Here is a 14,702-nt window from a genome sequence, read left to right on the forward strand (position 1 = left end):
TCATAAACTATCATCGAAATAAATAGTTGCAAATTCAAAGATTAGATAGATAAAATTTACATCATATAACTGTTAATGGTGTAATAATTGGAGTAATTTAATAGTGTCAAATTTGCTGTTGAATGACTTTATTGTAACTTTTAATTTGATCCTTTTAAGCAACTTTAGTGGATTAAATGAAAAAAGCAGGGATGAGAAGAACTATTTTAAGTTTCTGCATGTTTCATACAGAAATTTCCTCACAGTTTTTATCAATCACATGGAAATAGTTGTCAATTGGTAGCAGTACAGAATTTTATTATTTTAAAGTAAATTGTATGGAGAGATCACTGATAAGTGTCACAAGATATGTCCCACCAATTGACTTGCTTACTGCTTTGTGATTCAGACTTTAGATTAGTAAGCTCCAAATAAACTGAAAAGAAGCAAGAGTTTTATGAGCTTGTAGACAATTGAAAATCATGAGCTAACCCAAGAAAACTTGTTAAATCTTACCTTTGCAAACCAGACTATCAACGCTTGCTATATAGCAAGGAAAAAAAGAAAGAGAAAAAATGTTAGAGGAAGTTCAACATTTTATTAACTTCAATTTTGTTTCTAAAAAATTCTTTGTATATCGTGCGGCATACCTTGTGTTTTGTTTTCTGACACTTTGCTTCTTAGACACTGGTCGCTGAGGTTCATGACTTGGAACTGGTATAGTCTTCACCTGGGACATTGACATATAAAAAGTGGTAGTCATTTTCAATGCATGATAATGATTGTTCTGTATATTGCTTTTTTCAAACAAACAAATATGCTGACTTACCAAATTCTTGAACATGAGATTGTAGAACATCTTAATGTAACTTTGCTTTGCCTCTTTTTGTTTATTATTCACCCGTCTCCAGTAGGTATAGATGTTCCCCATATTCAACATCTTGTTTGCATAGATCTTCCATGTGTAGCTACAAAACAAAGGCATAAGAAGGGAATAAAAGCTTCTAACAACGCCTTATAGGTCTGTAATAGTAATGTAAATGTTAAACAATAATGGTCCTAATATGGATCTATGAAATTGAAGTTGCATGTTTACCATTCATTTATGCGCTGCAATCCTGCTGCTGAAATTCCACTCCAGTGTGTTGAATCTTGTAAGCATTTTTCAAAGAAATCAGCTATTTTGTTGCTTGATTCTTCTCCATTGTGGGGATCAATGTGGAAGCCAGAGATTCCGTCAACAATGATTTCTGCTGGACCTCCTTGGTTGGTGGCAAAAGTAGGCAAACCACAGTTCATTGCTTCAATGACAGTGAGACCAAATGCTTCATATAAAGCAGGCTGCACAAAAGCTCCCTTAGTATCAGCAATGAAGCGGTAGAGCTCTCCATTGCGATACCTATCAGTCTGTGCAGCGATCCATCTGAATTGACCCCTGAGTTGGTACTTTTCTACCAGATCATGCATCTTTCTTATCTCTGCCATTTCCTCCCTGTCTTTGGATTTCAAAGGGTCAAAGAAGCCTCCAACTATAACAAGATTCACCATTTTTCTCAATCTTTGATTCTTTCCATACCACTCAACTAACCCAGTTAAGTTCTTCACAACATCAAACCTAGCCATTGAGAAGATGATGGGTTTTCTCCTGTTTTCTAAGTATCCACTGTTTCAATGATAAATTCAGCAGATAAAGTTAACCACTTGGAAGAATATAGCAATTCTTATAGTAACCACAAAACAGATGCAAATAAGTTGCTTACATATGTTCATTGGTATTCACTTCACTGTACAACAGGCCTTCGATGGAAGGATAAAATTGAGTGAATCTTCTGTCTTTTTCTGTGTAAGGGAAGTAGACAGACTGATCAGCTCCAGGTGCAGCTATGTTGAACTTGGGATCAAATACATTTATCCCTGAAACAACCCTACACAGCCCTGGGAGTGTAAATGCAGCATGGCTTTCATATTGTCCTGGTCTATCCTTGCTGCAAACAAGAACTTTCAGAACTTAATGTTTCAAACTACTGTTGATTTTTCTTCAATATTTATATTAACTTCCTAGTTTTTCTCAATTTTGGTTTTGGTACTATTTTATAAATTACGTAAGTGAATTTCTTGAGTGTGACAAAATTTCTATTTCCAAGTAATAGAGAAAGGATGTCAAAAGTAATTTCTTTTTTTCAATATGACATCTAACCTTCCAGCAATTTCCTGATAGGTGCTGGCTATAATGAAATCTGATGCATTCATTGCAATTGTATCTGCCATGAACTGACATGAGAAGTGATACTTAGGATCTAATTCTTTCCACTTGACATCTGAATCTTCATACTTAGTCTTCTCCAAAGCATGTGCAATAGTTCCCTGTTTTCCAATGCAACCTAAGGAATTAATTTATCCAGCAGAAAGGACATATTTACGGATACAAAAGTTGCTGAATATGAAATTTTCAGTAAGAAGGTAGTAACCTGAGTTATCTCAAGTCTGTTAGCCATGAGAGATGCTACCAAATTCCCATCAGTGTAATTTCCAATAATAAGATCTGGTTTTCCTTGGCTAAGAATCTTGGCTGTGGCATCCTTTTAACATGAGCCATAGACTGATCAGATGGAAAACTTATATGTAAAAGCTACCAAGAAAAGGTTCTTATATCATATGTACATACTTGAGTAAACCTCTCAAGAAAAGGATAGATGTCAAAACGAGAAACCCACTGACGCAGGATTCCTTTATCTGTGTGGAAAGGAACACGTAGAATGTAGGAGTACTTAGTTCCATTGATTGGTTCCGACTCCTGACTGCACATGGTTCCTAGAGCATCAGGGATGAGTCTTGTGACCTGTCATGGTCAATAACATACTTGCATAATTCTGTCAAAGCAAGTGGTACATAGAAAAGGATAACTTTTTTGCATCATAACTCACCACAAGAATCTTAGGATCTATATTTAGGCCTTGTTGCTTAATTCTGAGCAACAACTCTGCTTCAAGAGCTCTAACTTGATCCAATATGTACACTACCTGCTCCAAAGTGCACAATGTTAAAAAGTTGGCTTGGGTTGTAACTTGTAAAATCATTTCCATGATTTTCACTTAACAACTAAAGTTCAGAAGTGTAACCTGTCCACCAGTGTCTGGCAAACCAAGAACATCAGCTTGTCCAAAATAACCATGAATGGAGAATATCACAACATTGAAAATTGTAGGAACTCTGCTAAAAAAAATCTCCAGGTTCACTGCATCAGGAGCTTGGAGTACTTCTGATAGAATTCCCATTGTCTCCTTCACTCTTCCTGCAGTATCTCCCCATCCTCTCTCAAACCCCCACTTTTTGAGCCTATGAGTGAAAATGGTGTTGATTACTAAATTAGTAAATACAAATATATTCCAATTTAAAAAATATGAAGGGGTTTACTTTGTCTCAAAATCCTGATAAGGGGCATCCTTGGGAAGTGCCGAGAGATGTCCATCCGCCACCATCAGTGCCAGCTGAAGCTTTGCAGCAGAGCTGAGGGTGTCACTTATCATCAGGTTCTACCATTGTAGATGACAAAAGGGAAGAAAGATTAATGTTCAAAAGTGTGTGTAATGAAAAAACAAAAGTTGTTGGTAATGTTTTATGAACTATGTTGTTTTTCCACTTACTTCACCTCCATGATTTAGTGATACCAAGTAGTCCACAATAGGTTGTGTTTTAGTCCGTTTCCCGCTAAACCTTGAAGTTAAGAACTTGGAAACAAAATGGAGCCCATTTCCAATTGAAGAAGGCAGAGTCAAGTTCGGAATAGGGAAATCAAATGCTCCAAAGTCTGCTTCAAATGCGTTTTCATCGTTTGCCCTGCAGCATCGACCCAAGTTAATGTTCAAAACAAAAGTGCCAAAATAATTAGTCTTGCTTCTAGGGACTATTTTCATGTGGCAAGGTAAAGTATTGAACACGGTTTATATATTTCTTACATTGAGAATGGAGACCCCACTAAATATGGTCAGTCAAGTACTAATAATATGATTATCAAAACTCCATAAATTTGTTACATACACTGGGCTAGTGCTTCTCTAGTCCTACACTCAAAAGGAAAACAATGTATATATTAATATGATAATGACATACTTCAATTTATTATCTGTCATTATTCTATTTGTTCTTTTTTGTCTGTCAACATAAATTTCATATCTTACGCTACTAACCCGCTACACAAGAAATAAAAAAGCTACAAGATTGTCTTATATAATGATAATAACGAGTGAAAACCTGAACTGGGATGAGTAGGTTTGTTAAGAAAATAAATGCAAATGGGGAGAAGGAAGATACTAAGAGAAGTTGTTTAGAAGGTTAATCTATTGCAAAACTTGGAAAAATGAAGAGAAATGACAAACCATTCTTCGTCATATACGCTTTCCTTGAATTTGAGATAATCTGTGGAAGTGATTGGTTCAACTGAAAGATCCTCAGAGCTCACTCTTACAAATTCCCAAACTCCAGGATTTGGCCTTACTGCAAAGGCGACATAAGGTGGATCAACAGCAGCTTCCTGCAAGTTTAAGGAGCTCAACATTATAATCCAAATGCTAAATAATATCACATTGTAACATACACAAGAAAAAGCAAAGAGAAAACCTGTGTACAACTCAATAAGAAGCCAAGGTTCCCCTCTAATACTTGATTTCTCTGAATGTTGTCATCTATAACATGCTCCATTTCTTCCATCAAGTCATGAAGCTTAATAATCCTTCTCCCCTTCTCAATGTACTTAGCAAAACACCTCTTCACATGGTGCCTACTTGGCCTCAATGTCTCATCAGGCATGTCATTAGTTACCAATTCTTTATCTCTAAAGATCGGTGAAGAAGCCATTTCAAGAATGAGATAATGATAATGATAATGAAGGAATTAAGGTTTGGAAATTCCTATTTTTGTGGCTCTAAGGAGTTGTGCCTCCTTCTCAATTTATACGCTTGGCTATTTACGTGAACATTATTGTTATGATTGGTGAGATAGCTTTTTGGGATGAAATTGGCCCCACGACAGAGGTGCAGGAGTTGAGGAAGAACATTTGCATGGACAATGTGAATGGTATCTGTAAGTCAGAATTATTCTTTTCTTCTATGTGTCTAGTTGTTGTTGTGGTATATGTTTGTATGAGATCATGAGAAAAAGAATATGCAAAAGTTGCAATCTTCTTCAAGGCATTTGCATTGTATGATACCTAGCTGTTGAGTTTCGTCCAAGATTGTTCAGTGTCAGTCTCTGCTAAAAAAGTTTCGATTTAGAATAACTACAAAAGCTTTTTTTTTCTTTTTTTCATAGGTGCACCCGAAATCTTTTCACCTGTTTATTGTTTTTTAAATAGTTTTTATATTTGTTACTGTACTATGAAACTATGAAGCTGAGACACTTCTCTTAAATGGCGTGTTGGATACTCGTATCAGACACGACACTCGTATGACACTTGTAAGACACATATTCATGAAGTGTCTAATTCAACAAGTATTTGTTGGTTTTCTGAGAATTATAGTACGGTTCTAACACAATTTAAAAAATAAAAACTCAAACTTATTGTATAAATTTTTATTATGATTATAAAAATAAAAAACAATCATTTTGAACCAGTTATGAAAAACATCTTTCTACTTCAAAAAATAATTTAAAACATACTTATGCACATAAATATTTATTGTCAATTTATATGATTTATAATATATATATATACATATATTCGTGTCCTACATTTTAGAAATTATACATATTTTCGTGTCTGTGTTGTATTACAAAGGTAATGAATTCTTTAAATCTAATTTAATTAACGACTCAATAATTTTTCACATACTTATATATTATTAAATATTATAATAATCGAAGTGGAATCTTTAAATAAAATGTCACTTTTACAAATGTAATTACTGTTTTCTCAATAAATAGTTTATAACAGTACTGAGATATAAAAAAAATATAAATATGTTATTATCTTTTTATTGTTTAGAGATGCTGTTTCAAAATAAAAAATGAGGAGATTTAAAAAAAAACAATTTGTTTTAAAATATAACATAATTTTTTAAATCGTTTTTTAAATAATATCTGTGCTATTCGAAATATGTAAATTGTGTATATTTCATATAATTCTAGAAAGTATACTTTAAATTGTCTATTACCATTATATTATACTTTAGAAAATATTTGATATTTTAAAATGCATAATTAATAATTTTCTTGGTTCTATTTTAACTTAATGCAGTTCGAAATATCACTCATATTTTTTTTTATCTGTAATATGTATTGAAAAACTTTTAAATACATTTTTTTTTAAATAATGTTTTTTGGTATATGTACGGGCCATAGGAAGAAAATCCTTTTTATTTGGACCGGATTGTATGTGGGCTAAGCCAGTAATGGACAGAAAGGGCCCACTAGATCATCGCCGTTAACCTCTTTCAAAATCAAAGAAACCCTAATTTTGGATTTCAACGGCGCATTCTTGTTTCACCTTTTATAAGAACCCTTCATCCTTGCATTACACATTAGCCACTCTTCTCTCGCAAAGTATCAATCTTTCAGGCTGTCTTTGATTAAGGTTTCGTTTTTGTGTTATGGGTATGCCTCATTTGTGTATGTGTAGGCGTCATTTACTGATTACCTGTGCTCTCATCTTGGTGGGTACTGCGTATGAGCTGACGCTATAGCAATTCCTTTCTGCAATCTCTACAGTACTGTTTCTTCTTATTGTCTCAGTTTCCATTGCAGAGCGGGAAAATTCATTCCTTGATTCAAAGATTTCTAAATTTTACTTTTTTGCTTCTATTTTCTGTAGTTTTTGGTTATATGCTTGGAAGTAGTCGGTTTATGATGCATGCTCTTTTGTGGTTTTTGAATATTGATATAGATGTGAATAGTGGTAGAGTTGTAAAAAAGATGTGATGAGCCTTTCCCCATATGATCGAAGTTGATTCTAACTGTGCTATTATCATAATTCTGTCTCATATATTGAGTATTGAATTTCCAAGCCAGAACTCTGATCTCTCTATCGATTCAATTTTATGTTATATTAGAATTTCAATATGTTAATTAATGTGAACATGGTTTTATTACTTGTTAGATGTAATTTGATGTTTGTTTGTGTTAATGTATGTTAATGCGTAGCACTGTTTGATGGATGTGATGATTATTTCCCCATGTGATCGACGCTGAACATACTGTGCGATTTTTCTCTTTTGAGAAACCAAGCCAATGAATCTGATCCATCTTTCCTTGTTTTTAGATTTTTATATTAGAATTTCAAGATGTTAATTAATGTGAACATGTTTTTTTTACTTGTTAGATGTAATTTGATATTTGTTTGTGTTAATGTATGTTAATGCGTAGCACTGTTTGATGGATGTGATGATTATTTCCCCATGTGATCGACGCTGAACATACTGTGCGATTTTTCTCTTTTGAGAAACCAAGCCAATGAATCTGATCCATCTTTCCTTGTTTTTAGATTTTTATATTAGAATTTCAAGATGTTAATTAATGTGAACATGTTTTTTTTACTTGTTAGATGTAATTTGATATTTGTTTGTGTTAATGTATGTTAATGCGTAGCACTGTTTGATGGATGTGATGATTATTTCCCCATGTGATCGACGCTGAACATACTGTGCGATTTTTCTCTTTTGAGAAACCAAGCCAATTAATCTGATCCATCTTTGCATGTTTTTAGATGCTTATCTTTGAATTGATATTTGTTTTTGAAGTGGTGGCATTTGTCTTTTTCTTGTGCCGTTATGTAAGCGCATTGTGTTGTTGAATTTTAATTCATGTTTGTTTTGAATATCGTAGCATTTATTGGAAATTTCATGGGTAGTATAATTCATTATTAATTCAACTAATGCAAAATAAAATTATGGGCTGATTGCATGATGGATGTGATGATTATTTCCCCATGTGATCGACGCTGAACATACTGTGCGATTTTTCTCTCTTGAGAATCCAAGCCAATTAATCTGATCCATCTTTGCATGTTTTTAAATAGTGGAAGCCATTGTCTTTTTTATGTGTAGTTGTGCAAGAGTCTTGTGTTGTTGAATTTTAATTCATATTTGTTTTCGTAGTTCTAGCAATTATTAGAAACTTCATGTGATTATATAATTCATTATTAAATCAAATAATGAAAATATGACTCAAAAATGAAACTATGGGCTGATTGCACGATGGAAGTGATGATTATTTCCCCAGATGAACGACGCTGAACATACTGTGCGATTTTTCTCTTTAGAGAAACCAAGCCAATTCATCTGATCCATCTTTGCATGTTTTTGAATGCTCGTCTTAGATTTGATGTTTGTTAAGTGGTAGCATTTGTTTTTTTCATTTACCGTTATTCAATATCTTTGTGTTGAATTTTAATTAATTTCTGTTTTTGAAGTCGTAGCTTTTGTCTTTGAACAAATATTGCAAGCTTCATGGATTATATAATTCATAATAAAATCAATTAATGAAATTACGGACTGATTGCAAGATGGAAGTGATGATTATTTCCCCAGATGATCGAAGCTGAATATACTGTGCGATTTTTCTCTTTAGAGAAACCAAGCCAATATATCTGATCCATCTTTGCATATTTATATTTGATTGTTTGTTTTGTTAGTGTATGTTCTTGAGTAAGTACTAGGGTTTGTGAATACATTTGTGATTAAGTTGGAGAAGTGATCAAGGGGGGTATAACATTACGTATTTACGTATTTGGATATTCCCATTTGTTCTAAGAATTATTCTCCAGATAACAAATAGCAGGAGTTTAATGCTTGTGCCGCATTGCATGTGGACTGCAAGTTTGGCTCTTCTGTTACATATTCTTATTTCTCATGTTCTTCTGTTAAATTCCTGTTTGTTTATGTTGATTTGCTTGTGGATTTTAAGTTTGGCAAAAAAAAGTCTATGTTAAGCGAATACACATTCTATGAGAAAATAATTTCTTTTGAGGTACACCCTAAGAAGATTTAAATAAGCTGTTTGGTATGTCGGATCAAGCTTGGATTCACTATACAAGTTCGACGGATTATAGAATTTGAATATATAAAAAGCACAGAAAAAAAAATTAAAAATCATTTCTTAAATGATGCATAATTAAAAGAATTACAAGAAAAAAAGCTTTGAAGATGATTGAAGTAAAATTCTATACTGACTAAACTCTAAATTCTAAATCTGTTGGATCAAGCTTGGATTAAGTATACAAGTTCGACGAATTATAGAATTTGAATATATAAAAAGAACAGAAAAGAAATTAAAATAATTATTTCTTAAAAGTTGCATAACTAAAAGAGTTATAAGAAAAAAAGAATTGAAGATAAAGGAAGAAAAATTCTATCCTGTTCTCATTACTGACTACTTAAGGGAAAGTAGAACAAGTTACCTAAGAAATTATGAATAGAACTTTTAACTCTTATTCTTGACCATTCATAAGTTACATAAGAAATTGGAGCATGAAAGTAAAATAGGTGTTTCTGCGTGCCATAATAACACGCCTTTATTGCAAAATTAAAATACTCCCAAGCAATTTTCACTTGACACATAAATTAAATGATATGATGAAGTATCAAGTCAAAATTGATGGGGATGATATAATTGTAAACTATATAATAAATTGTCTGATCTTTAAATCAGTGAACCATATTCTTTAACTTCTTCCAAGCTGGCCTGCTTGAAATTTTCTCCCACCAAGCATTGACATTCTTCCTCTGGGTGACCAAGTGGCCAAGTTTTGCTTCCTCAATAAGATGTCCAAGCCCTGGAAGGTGGCTGAGATCAGCCAAAGAGAAATGATCTCCTGCAAGATATGTGCTTTCAGAGAGCCTACTTTCATACACATCAAGGACCTTCCCTATATCTTCTTCACCTTTTTTTGCTAAGGCCAAATCCCCAACTTTTCCCATCTTTGGTAGGATCACAAGTTGAAGCATTATAGAGAAGCACAAATTATTGAAGTTGTGTGCTTCTACTTCTAGCCACTGCTCAACCAAGGCCCTTTCCTCCAAGGTTTTACCCAATAGTTCAGTACCACGATCTGCATATTTTGTTGCATAGTACCTTATAATAGCTCTTGACTCTGCATAAACAACACAACATAAATAAGGTTGTGCTGATCACACGGTAACAAAATATTCCTACATCGGTTTCTGTGATGTTACTTTGTCAGATTGAACTACTTCATAGCACATAGTTAATTTTTTTATCAATAGCTATGAAGAAATGGATGATGACTAAATATTTTTTGGAAGATCATTAAAAAAGGAATAACATAAAAGGTTTAACCCAAAGTATTTGATTGAATTACCAAAGAGCCTGAAATCTCCATCTTCCACAACCGGAACTTGACCAAAGGGCTGCAACAATTTCAATCCCCCTTAGTTATCAAGGCCAAGTAACATATAAACTAAACTCTAAATATTTTATGAAATATAGTCAGGTTTAATTGGAACTTCGTTTTTATAAAATTCACTGTATTAAAATTTGGATTATAAATATGTTTCTGACAAAGTAATTTCTTTATTATGATCCAGTTCATCCATACATAAATTTATTTAATCTATTTATTATCAAAATAAATAAATAAAATATATTGCTCAAAGCCATCCGTTTAATTTTATAGATGGTTAAGGTTCATCCATTATTTTTTTTTATCAAAATTTACCCTTTTAAAAAAATTTAAAATATGTTACATATATTATTTTGAATTTTTTAATGCAATTTTAAAACTGCATTTTAGAGATGTTATTATTTAGTAGATCGGACAAATTCGGAATTTTTATTAAAATTTTAAGGAATTAATATATGTGTTTTATCTTATTAACTTATATTCGGACTCGTCCCACACACATATTTTTATAGGGAGTTTAATATTCATTAATAAAAAAAATTATATTATATGAAAATATCATATAGTAATATATAAAAAATATCATAAAACTAAATATATTAATTTTGTTAGGAGTAAAATAACTTGAATGTATACATGTATCTTATGTTATGAAACATATACACTTTAACTTTAATTGTTTAACTTGTTCTTTTTTTGGTTATTTACGTTTAATTCCTTTGTATTATGTTATAAATCGGAGAAAATCTAAATTTTGATTAAAAAATTATTTAAAATAAAGTAATATATGTGTTTTATCTTATTAACTATAATTTAGAAGAAAATGAAAAGTTGAAAGTGTGTGTGAAAAAAGGTAGTATGAGTGAACCTGTAGGAGAAGGAATTGAGGTGTCTTTTGTTGTCCTTGTTGAAGATCAATGTGCACAAGTTGAAATTCTACTCCTTTCTCCAAGAGGCACACCATCACTCTTTGAGGGCATGCTGCCCTTGCTTCACCATACACCTTCACCACCATCATTCAACTTTCTATACTCAAATGCACCAATCTTACTTATTTCTTGCTGCCACTGCAATAATATATATATACACATTGGGAAACTATAACTATAGTTATAGCTACAAATGCCACTTCATTTATTGCTTTCTTTCTGCACTTAACTTTCCACCAACTGCATGCTGCAACCAACTGCATGCTGCAACCAGCAGCACGGGGGTTGCCACGTGACTACTTCTTCCTCCCCTTTCATGCAAATCTTCTTTCACCCTCTAACCCTAATTCTAATTATAACCTCTCCTTTAAGCAACATTTTAATACACCTGTCCAACTTTAGTATTTATCACTAATTTAATTACACTCCTAATTTTGGAGACAGACAGATTTTAATTACATTTTTCATTTTCAAAATATAGGATTAGACTCTTTTTTCTGTAATAAATAATATATAATGGTATAGTTTAGTTTATATTTGTTAGTATAAAAACATTCGTCCATAAATCCCAACCAAATTAATTAGAATTTGTTTTATATATAAATTTTCTATATTTTTTCCAATACGAACCAACCTTAAAATAATCGTTTTTAACTTTTAGATGAATATTTTTATATATTTTTCATTGTTTTATTATATTGTGTAGAGTGTAGATTCAAAAAGATTGGGTGTAGAAAAAAATTTCCTGAATTAAGTTGACCGAAAAGGGATCTAATACCTGGATGTAATTTAATTTTAAAATGTAAATCGAAACGTTGGGCTGAATGTTTTTGGACCCAAGAAACATGGCTGTTTTCCTTTTGTGAGTTTCTTTCTGTACCCTACATTTTAAATCTTGCACCCTTATAAAAACAAAAATCCACAATAAAAACGGAACTATATATCTGAAAACAAAAAAAAAAAATTACTTACCTTATTCTCCAGAGAACTGTCAAGAGAAACTACTGAACCACCACCAAGTCGTCGGAGACATCATCGATCACCACGAAGAGAAACATCTTCCTGTGCCAAGAGATGGAGTAGTGTCACCGTTGAGAGAGCAATGCAGTCTCTCTGGGTGCAATCTGTGTGCAAAGGAAGAAGAAATGGTAGAATGTGGGTGTTGTATGCATTTTAGAGTGTTTCAAAAATATTAAGGATAGGTTTCTACATTGTGGGTATGCAGAAAGAAAAATGTACGTGTGCAAGAAGAAACTTCCTTTTCTTTTTGTAGTTTCTTGGCTGACCCAAATTTTCTTGAGCCTAGAAACTATCTTGTTGGTGATATTCACAACGTTGTTTTTTCTCTTCACATTACACGGATTTTTTTTGTAAATTTTCTTAACGATTATCCTTTGAAAATTACTCAAATTAGTTTTTATCATAAAGCTCATAGTAATATACAGTTAGTTTTCTTTATATATCTAATATAAATATATTCAATAAAAACTAGTTTCTTTTGTAAACTAAAAGAAAAATCAACTGGTTTCTTCTGTAAAGTAAAAAAAAAAATCATATAAATCTAATAGAATATGTTAGGATAGATTCTAATATCATTTAAAAAAAAATAATAATTGAACCTCACAAATCACTTATATACTTTAGTTTAATTATATATTTTTAATTAATGTAAGATTTGAAACTCCATGAAAGAAGAAAGAATGACAGTACAAAATTGAAAGGTCTAAAAAAATAAAGAAGATCAATACTTATGAAAGAGAAAGCAAGAAAGTTTTTGAAGATGACGAGGTGGAGCCAAGGGAGTCTAGAAGGTGGTTGAAGGATGATGGTGGTTGTGTGAAGAGAGAAGTGAAAAACAAATTGTATATTGAAACATAAATTCTTAATAGAAACAAATCAACCTTCAGTCACACTTAATTTTTCAACTAAATTACTTTAAAATAAGTCCTAAAAAATTTCAACATTCCCTTTCTTGTACGTTAGGGAGGCAGCTTTTGTTAATGCAGTGGGCATCATATTAAGTAAAGAACAAACATGTTAAAAGCACATAATTTTTTCCATAAAGATGCCGGCTACATGCTTGTTAAAATGACAAAAGTTAAAAGGCAAGGACAAAGTTGACAAACATTAGGCTTTTGTAACTAAAGTGAGAACAATGTGAAAACAATATCCTGAAGAACAGAAACGAGTGAAATTTGAAAATTCTCCCAAAGAATATTAGCATTGGGTTCTGTCTTAGAAGGAAGGCTGAGTCCAAATTACGATACATTGTTTTCATGTTAAAAGTCATTTAATGCTTCCACCATTTCCACCATTCCACCATCAAAGGTTTAATATATACAGTTGAGAGATGTGACTTGTGTTGTATTAGAAAACTACTATTCTTTCATTCTAAGTCTCATATTTCTCCAGATATTTCTGACTGCGTCTTCTGCAACTTGGAAAACTATCTTTATGCTGTCTTCAATGAAGGTCAAGAAAATCTCCTCAGACTTCTAACATCTATTATATGTTTACAACTTCTAATCTAATAATTTAAATAATTTTATAATTTCAATCTCTCTTTAATTACCTATCACACGATAATATACTTATTATTTAAAAAATTAAGTAATTTAAATTATTTAATAAAACGTTTAGTATTGTTATCTCATATTTAAGAAATATATAATTATTATGCATAAAGTATATTCCTTCAATTTGATACTGTTCCCGCAATTGACGTTTTCGTACAAACAATTGACTCGTGTCGTTTTCGTGATTTGTTGTAGTTTGAGAAATTTATAATTCATTTTACGAAAATACTTAATTTAATACCAATATTGTAATAGTTTTCTTTAATGTGATACAACTTGTGTCATTTAATATTGACACTAAGAGTAATAGTTTAATGAATTTTTAATTGAGTTGTATAGTTGATTGATTGGATTTGGTAAATGTATTAGATTAATGAATTATGACTTAAATTAATAATTTGTTACATGTGTTAATAGTATGAAACAAATATGCCTAGTTGTTAGATAGTTTTATTTTCTTGAACATAATTAAGATATAGAAATATCTATTAAAATAATTTAATTCTGTAAACGAACCTCGTTTATTTTTAGGGATGAATTATATTGACTCTCGAATGCAGATATTTGGTTAAAAAACCTAAATGGTATCAATTAGAATAAATTTTAATATACAATATATATTTTTAAATGTGCAGCCATGTATGATTTAAGGATGTTACTGTACTAATTATTCATTATTTTTTATTTATAAAAACTATTTTATTTAATGTTAAAATCCTATTTTCTTTTATTATTGCATATAATTCGATTATTTCTAAAAATATTATTAAATTCGCTATAAAAAAATGTTCCTAAAACAAAGGATAAAAAATCACTAATTAAGTTGTTTTAAATTTTCATTTAATGAGTTATTATTATTGTAACGAT

The 14,702-nt window shown here is 31.5% G+C and overlaps 2 protein-coding genes and 8 non-coding genes across 10 annotated transcripts; 8 read left to right on the top strand and 2 right to left on the bottom strand.

The window, feature by feature from the left end:
* Positions 1–204: 204 nt before the first annotated feature.
* Positions 205–4,956, bottom strand: LOC137831650 (sucrose synthase 6-like). Its single transcript, XM_068639414.1, has 15 exons — positions 4,597–4,956; positions 4,356–4,510; positions 3,624–3,816; positions 3,394–3,512; positions 3,099–3,315; positions 2,904–2,999; positions 2,645–2,818; positions 2,448–2,558; positions 2,177–2,343; positions 1,740–1,964; positions 1,076–1,642; positions 809–947; positions 630–709; positions 496–522; positions 205–415 (listed from the first exon to the last, which is right to left on the bottom strand). Exons 1-14 carry the CDS (start codon positions 4,831–4,833, stop codon positions 513–515), a joined length of 2,490 nt encoding a protein of 829 aa, XP_068495515.1. The 5' UTR covers positions 4,834–4,956; the 3' UTR covers positions 205–415; positions 496–512.
* A 1,925-nt stretch (positions 4,957–6,881) lies between these two features.
* On the top strand, positions 6,882–6,994 carry LOC137833784 (small nucleolar RNA Z103). The gene has a single exon (XR_011084832.1). It is a non-coding gene; the product is annotated as a small nucleolar RNA Z103 (small nucleolar RNA).
* A 128-nt stretch (positions 6,995–7,122) lies between these two features.
* LOC137833780 (small nucleolar RNA Z103) lies at positions 7,123–7,215 on the top strand. Its single transcript, XR_011084828.1, has one exon. It is a non-coding gene; the product is annotated as a small nucleolar RNA Z103 (small nucleolar RNA).
* A 129-nt stretch (positions 7,216–7,344) lies between these two features.
* LOC137833781 (small nucleolar RNA Z103) lies at positions 7,345–7,437 on the top strand. The gene has a single exon (XR_011084829.1). It is a non-coding gene; the product is annotated as a small nucleolar RNA Z103 (small nucleolar RNA).
* Positions 7,438–7,566: 129 nt separating this feature from the next.
* On the top strand, positions 7,567–7,659 carry LOC137833779 (small nucleolar RNA Z103). The gene has a single exon (XR_011084827.1). It is a non-coding gene; the product is annotated as a small nucleolar RNA Z103 (small nucleolar RNA).
* A 215-nt stretch (positions 7,660–7,874) lies between these two features.
* LOC137833782 (small nucleolar RNA Z103) lies at positions 7,875–7,967 on the top strand. The gene has a single exon (XR_011084830.1). It is a non-coding gene; the product is annotated as a small nucleolar RNA Z103 (small nucleolar RNA).
* Positions 7,968–8,165: 198 nt separating this feature from the next.
* On the top strand, positions 8,166–8,258 carry LOC137833778 (small nucleolar RNA Z103). The gene has a single exon (XR_011084826.1). It is a non-coding gene; the product is annotated as a small nucleolar RNA Z103 (small nucleolar RNA).
* A 215-nt stretch (positions 8,259–8,473) lies between these two features.
* Positions 8,474–8,566, top strand: LOC137833777 (small nucleolar RNA Z103). Its single transcript, XR_011084825.1, has one exon. It is a non-coding gene; the product is annotated as a small nucleolar RNA Z103 (small nucleolar RNA).
* Positions 8,567–8,694: 128 nt separating this feature from the next.
* On the top strand, positions 8,695–8,808 carry LOC137833787 (small nucleolar RNA snoR98). Its single transcript, XR_011084835.1, has one exon. It is a non-coding gene; the product is annotated as a small nucleolar RNA snoR98 (small nucleolar RNA).
* A 567-nt stretch (positions 8,809–9,375) lies between these two features.
* Positions 9,376–11,417, bottom strand: LOC137831651 (glutathione S-transferase F11-like). The gene is made up of 3 exons (XM_068639415.1): positions 11,199–11,417; positions 10,289–10,337; positions 9,376–10,060 (listed from the first exon to the last, which is right to left on the bottom strand). Exons 1-3 carry the CDS (start codon positions 11,346–11,348, stop codon positions 9,615–9,617), a joined length of 645 nt encoding a protein of 214 aa, XP_068495516.1. The 5' UTR covers positions 11,349–11,417; the 3' UTR covers positions 9,376–9,614.
* Positions 11,418–14,702: the final 3,285 nt, after the last annotated feature.

This window comes from Phaseolus vulgaris, chromosome 6 (genome assembly GCF_000499845.2).
Source record: "Phaseolus vulgaris cultivar G19833 chromosome 6, P. vulgaris v2.0, whole genome shotgun sequence".
NCBI lineage: Eukaryota > Viridiplantae > Streptophyta > Magnoliopsida > Fabales > Fabaceae > Phaseolus > Phaseolus vulgaris.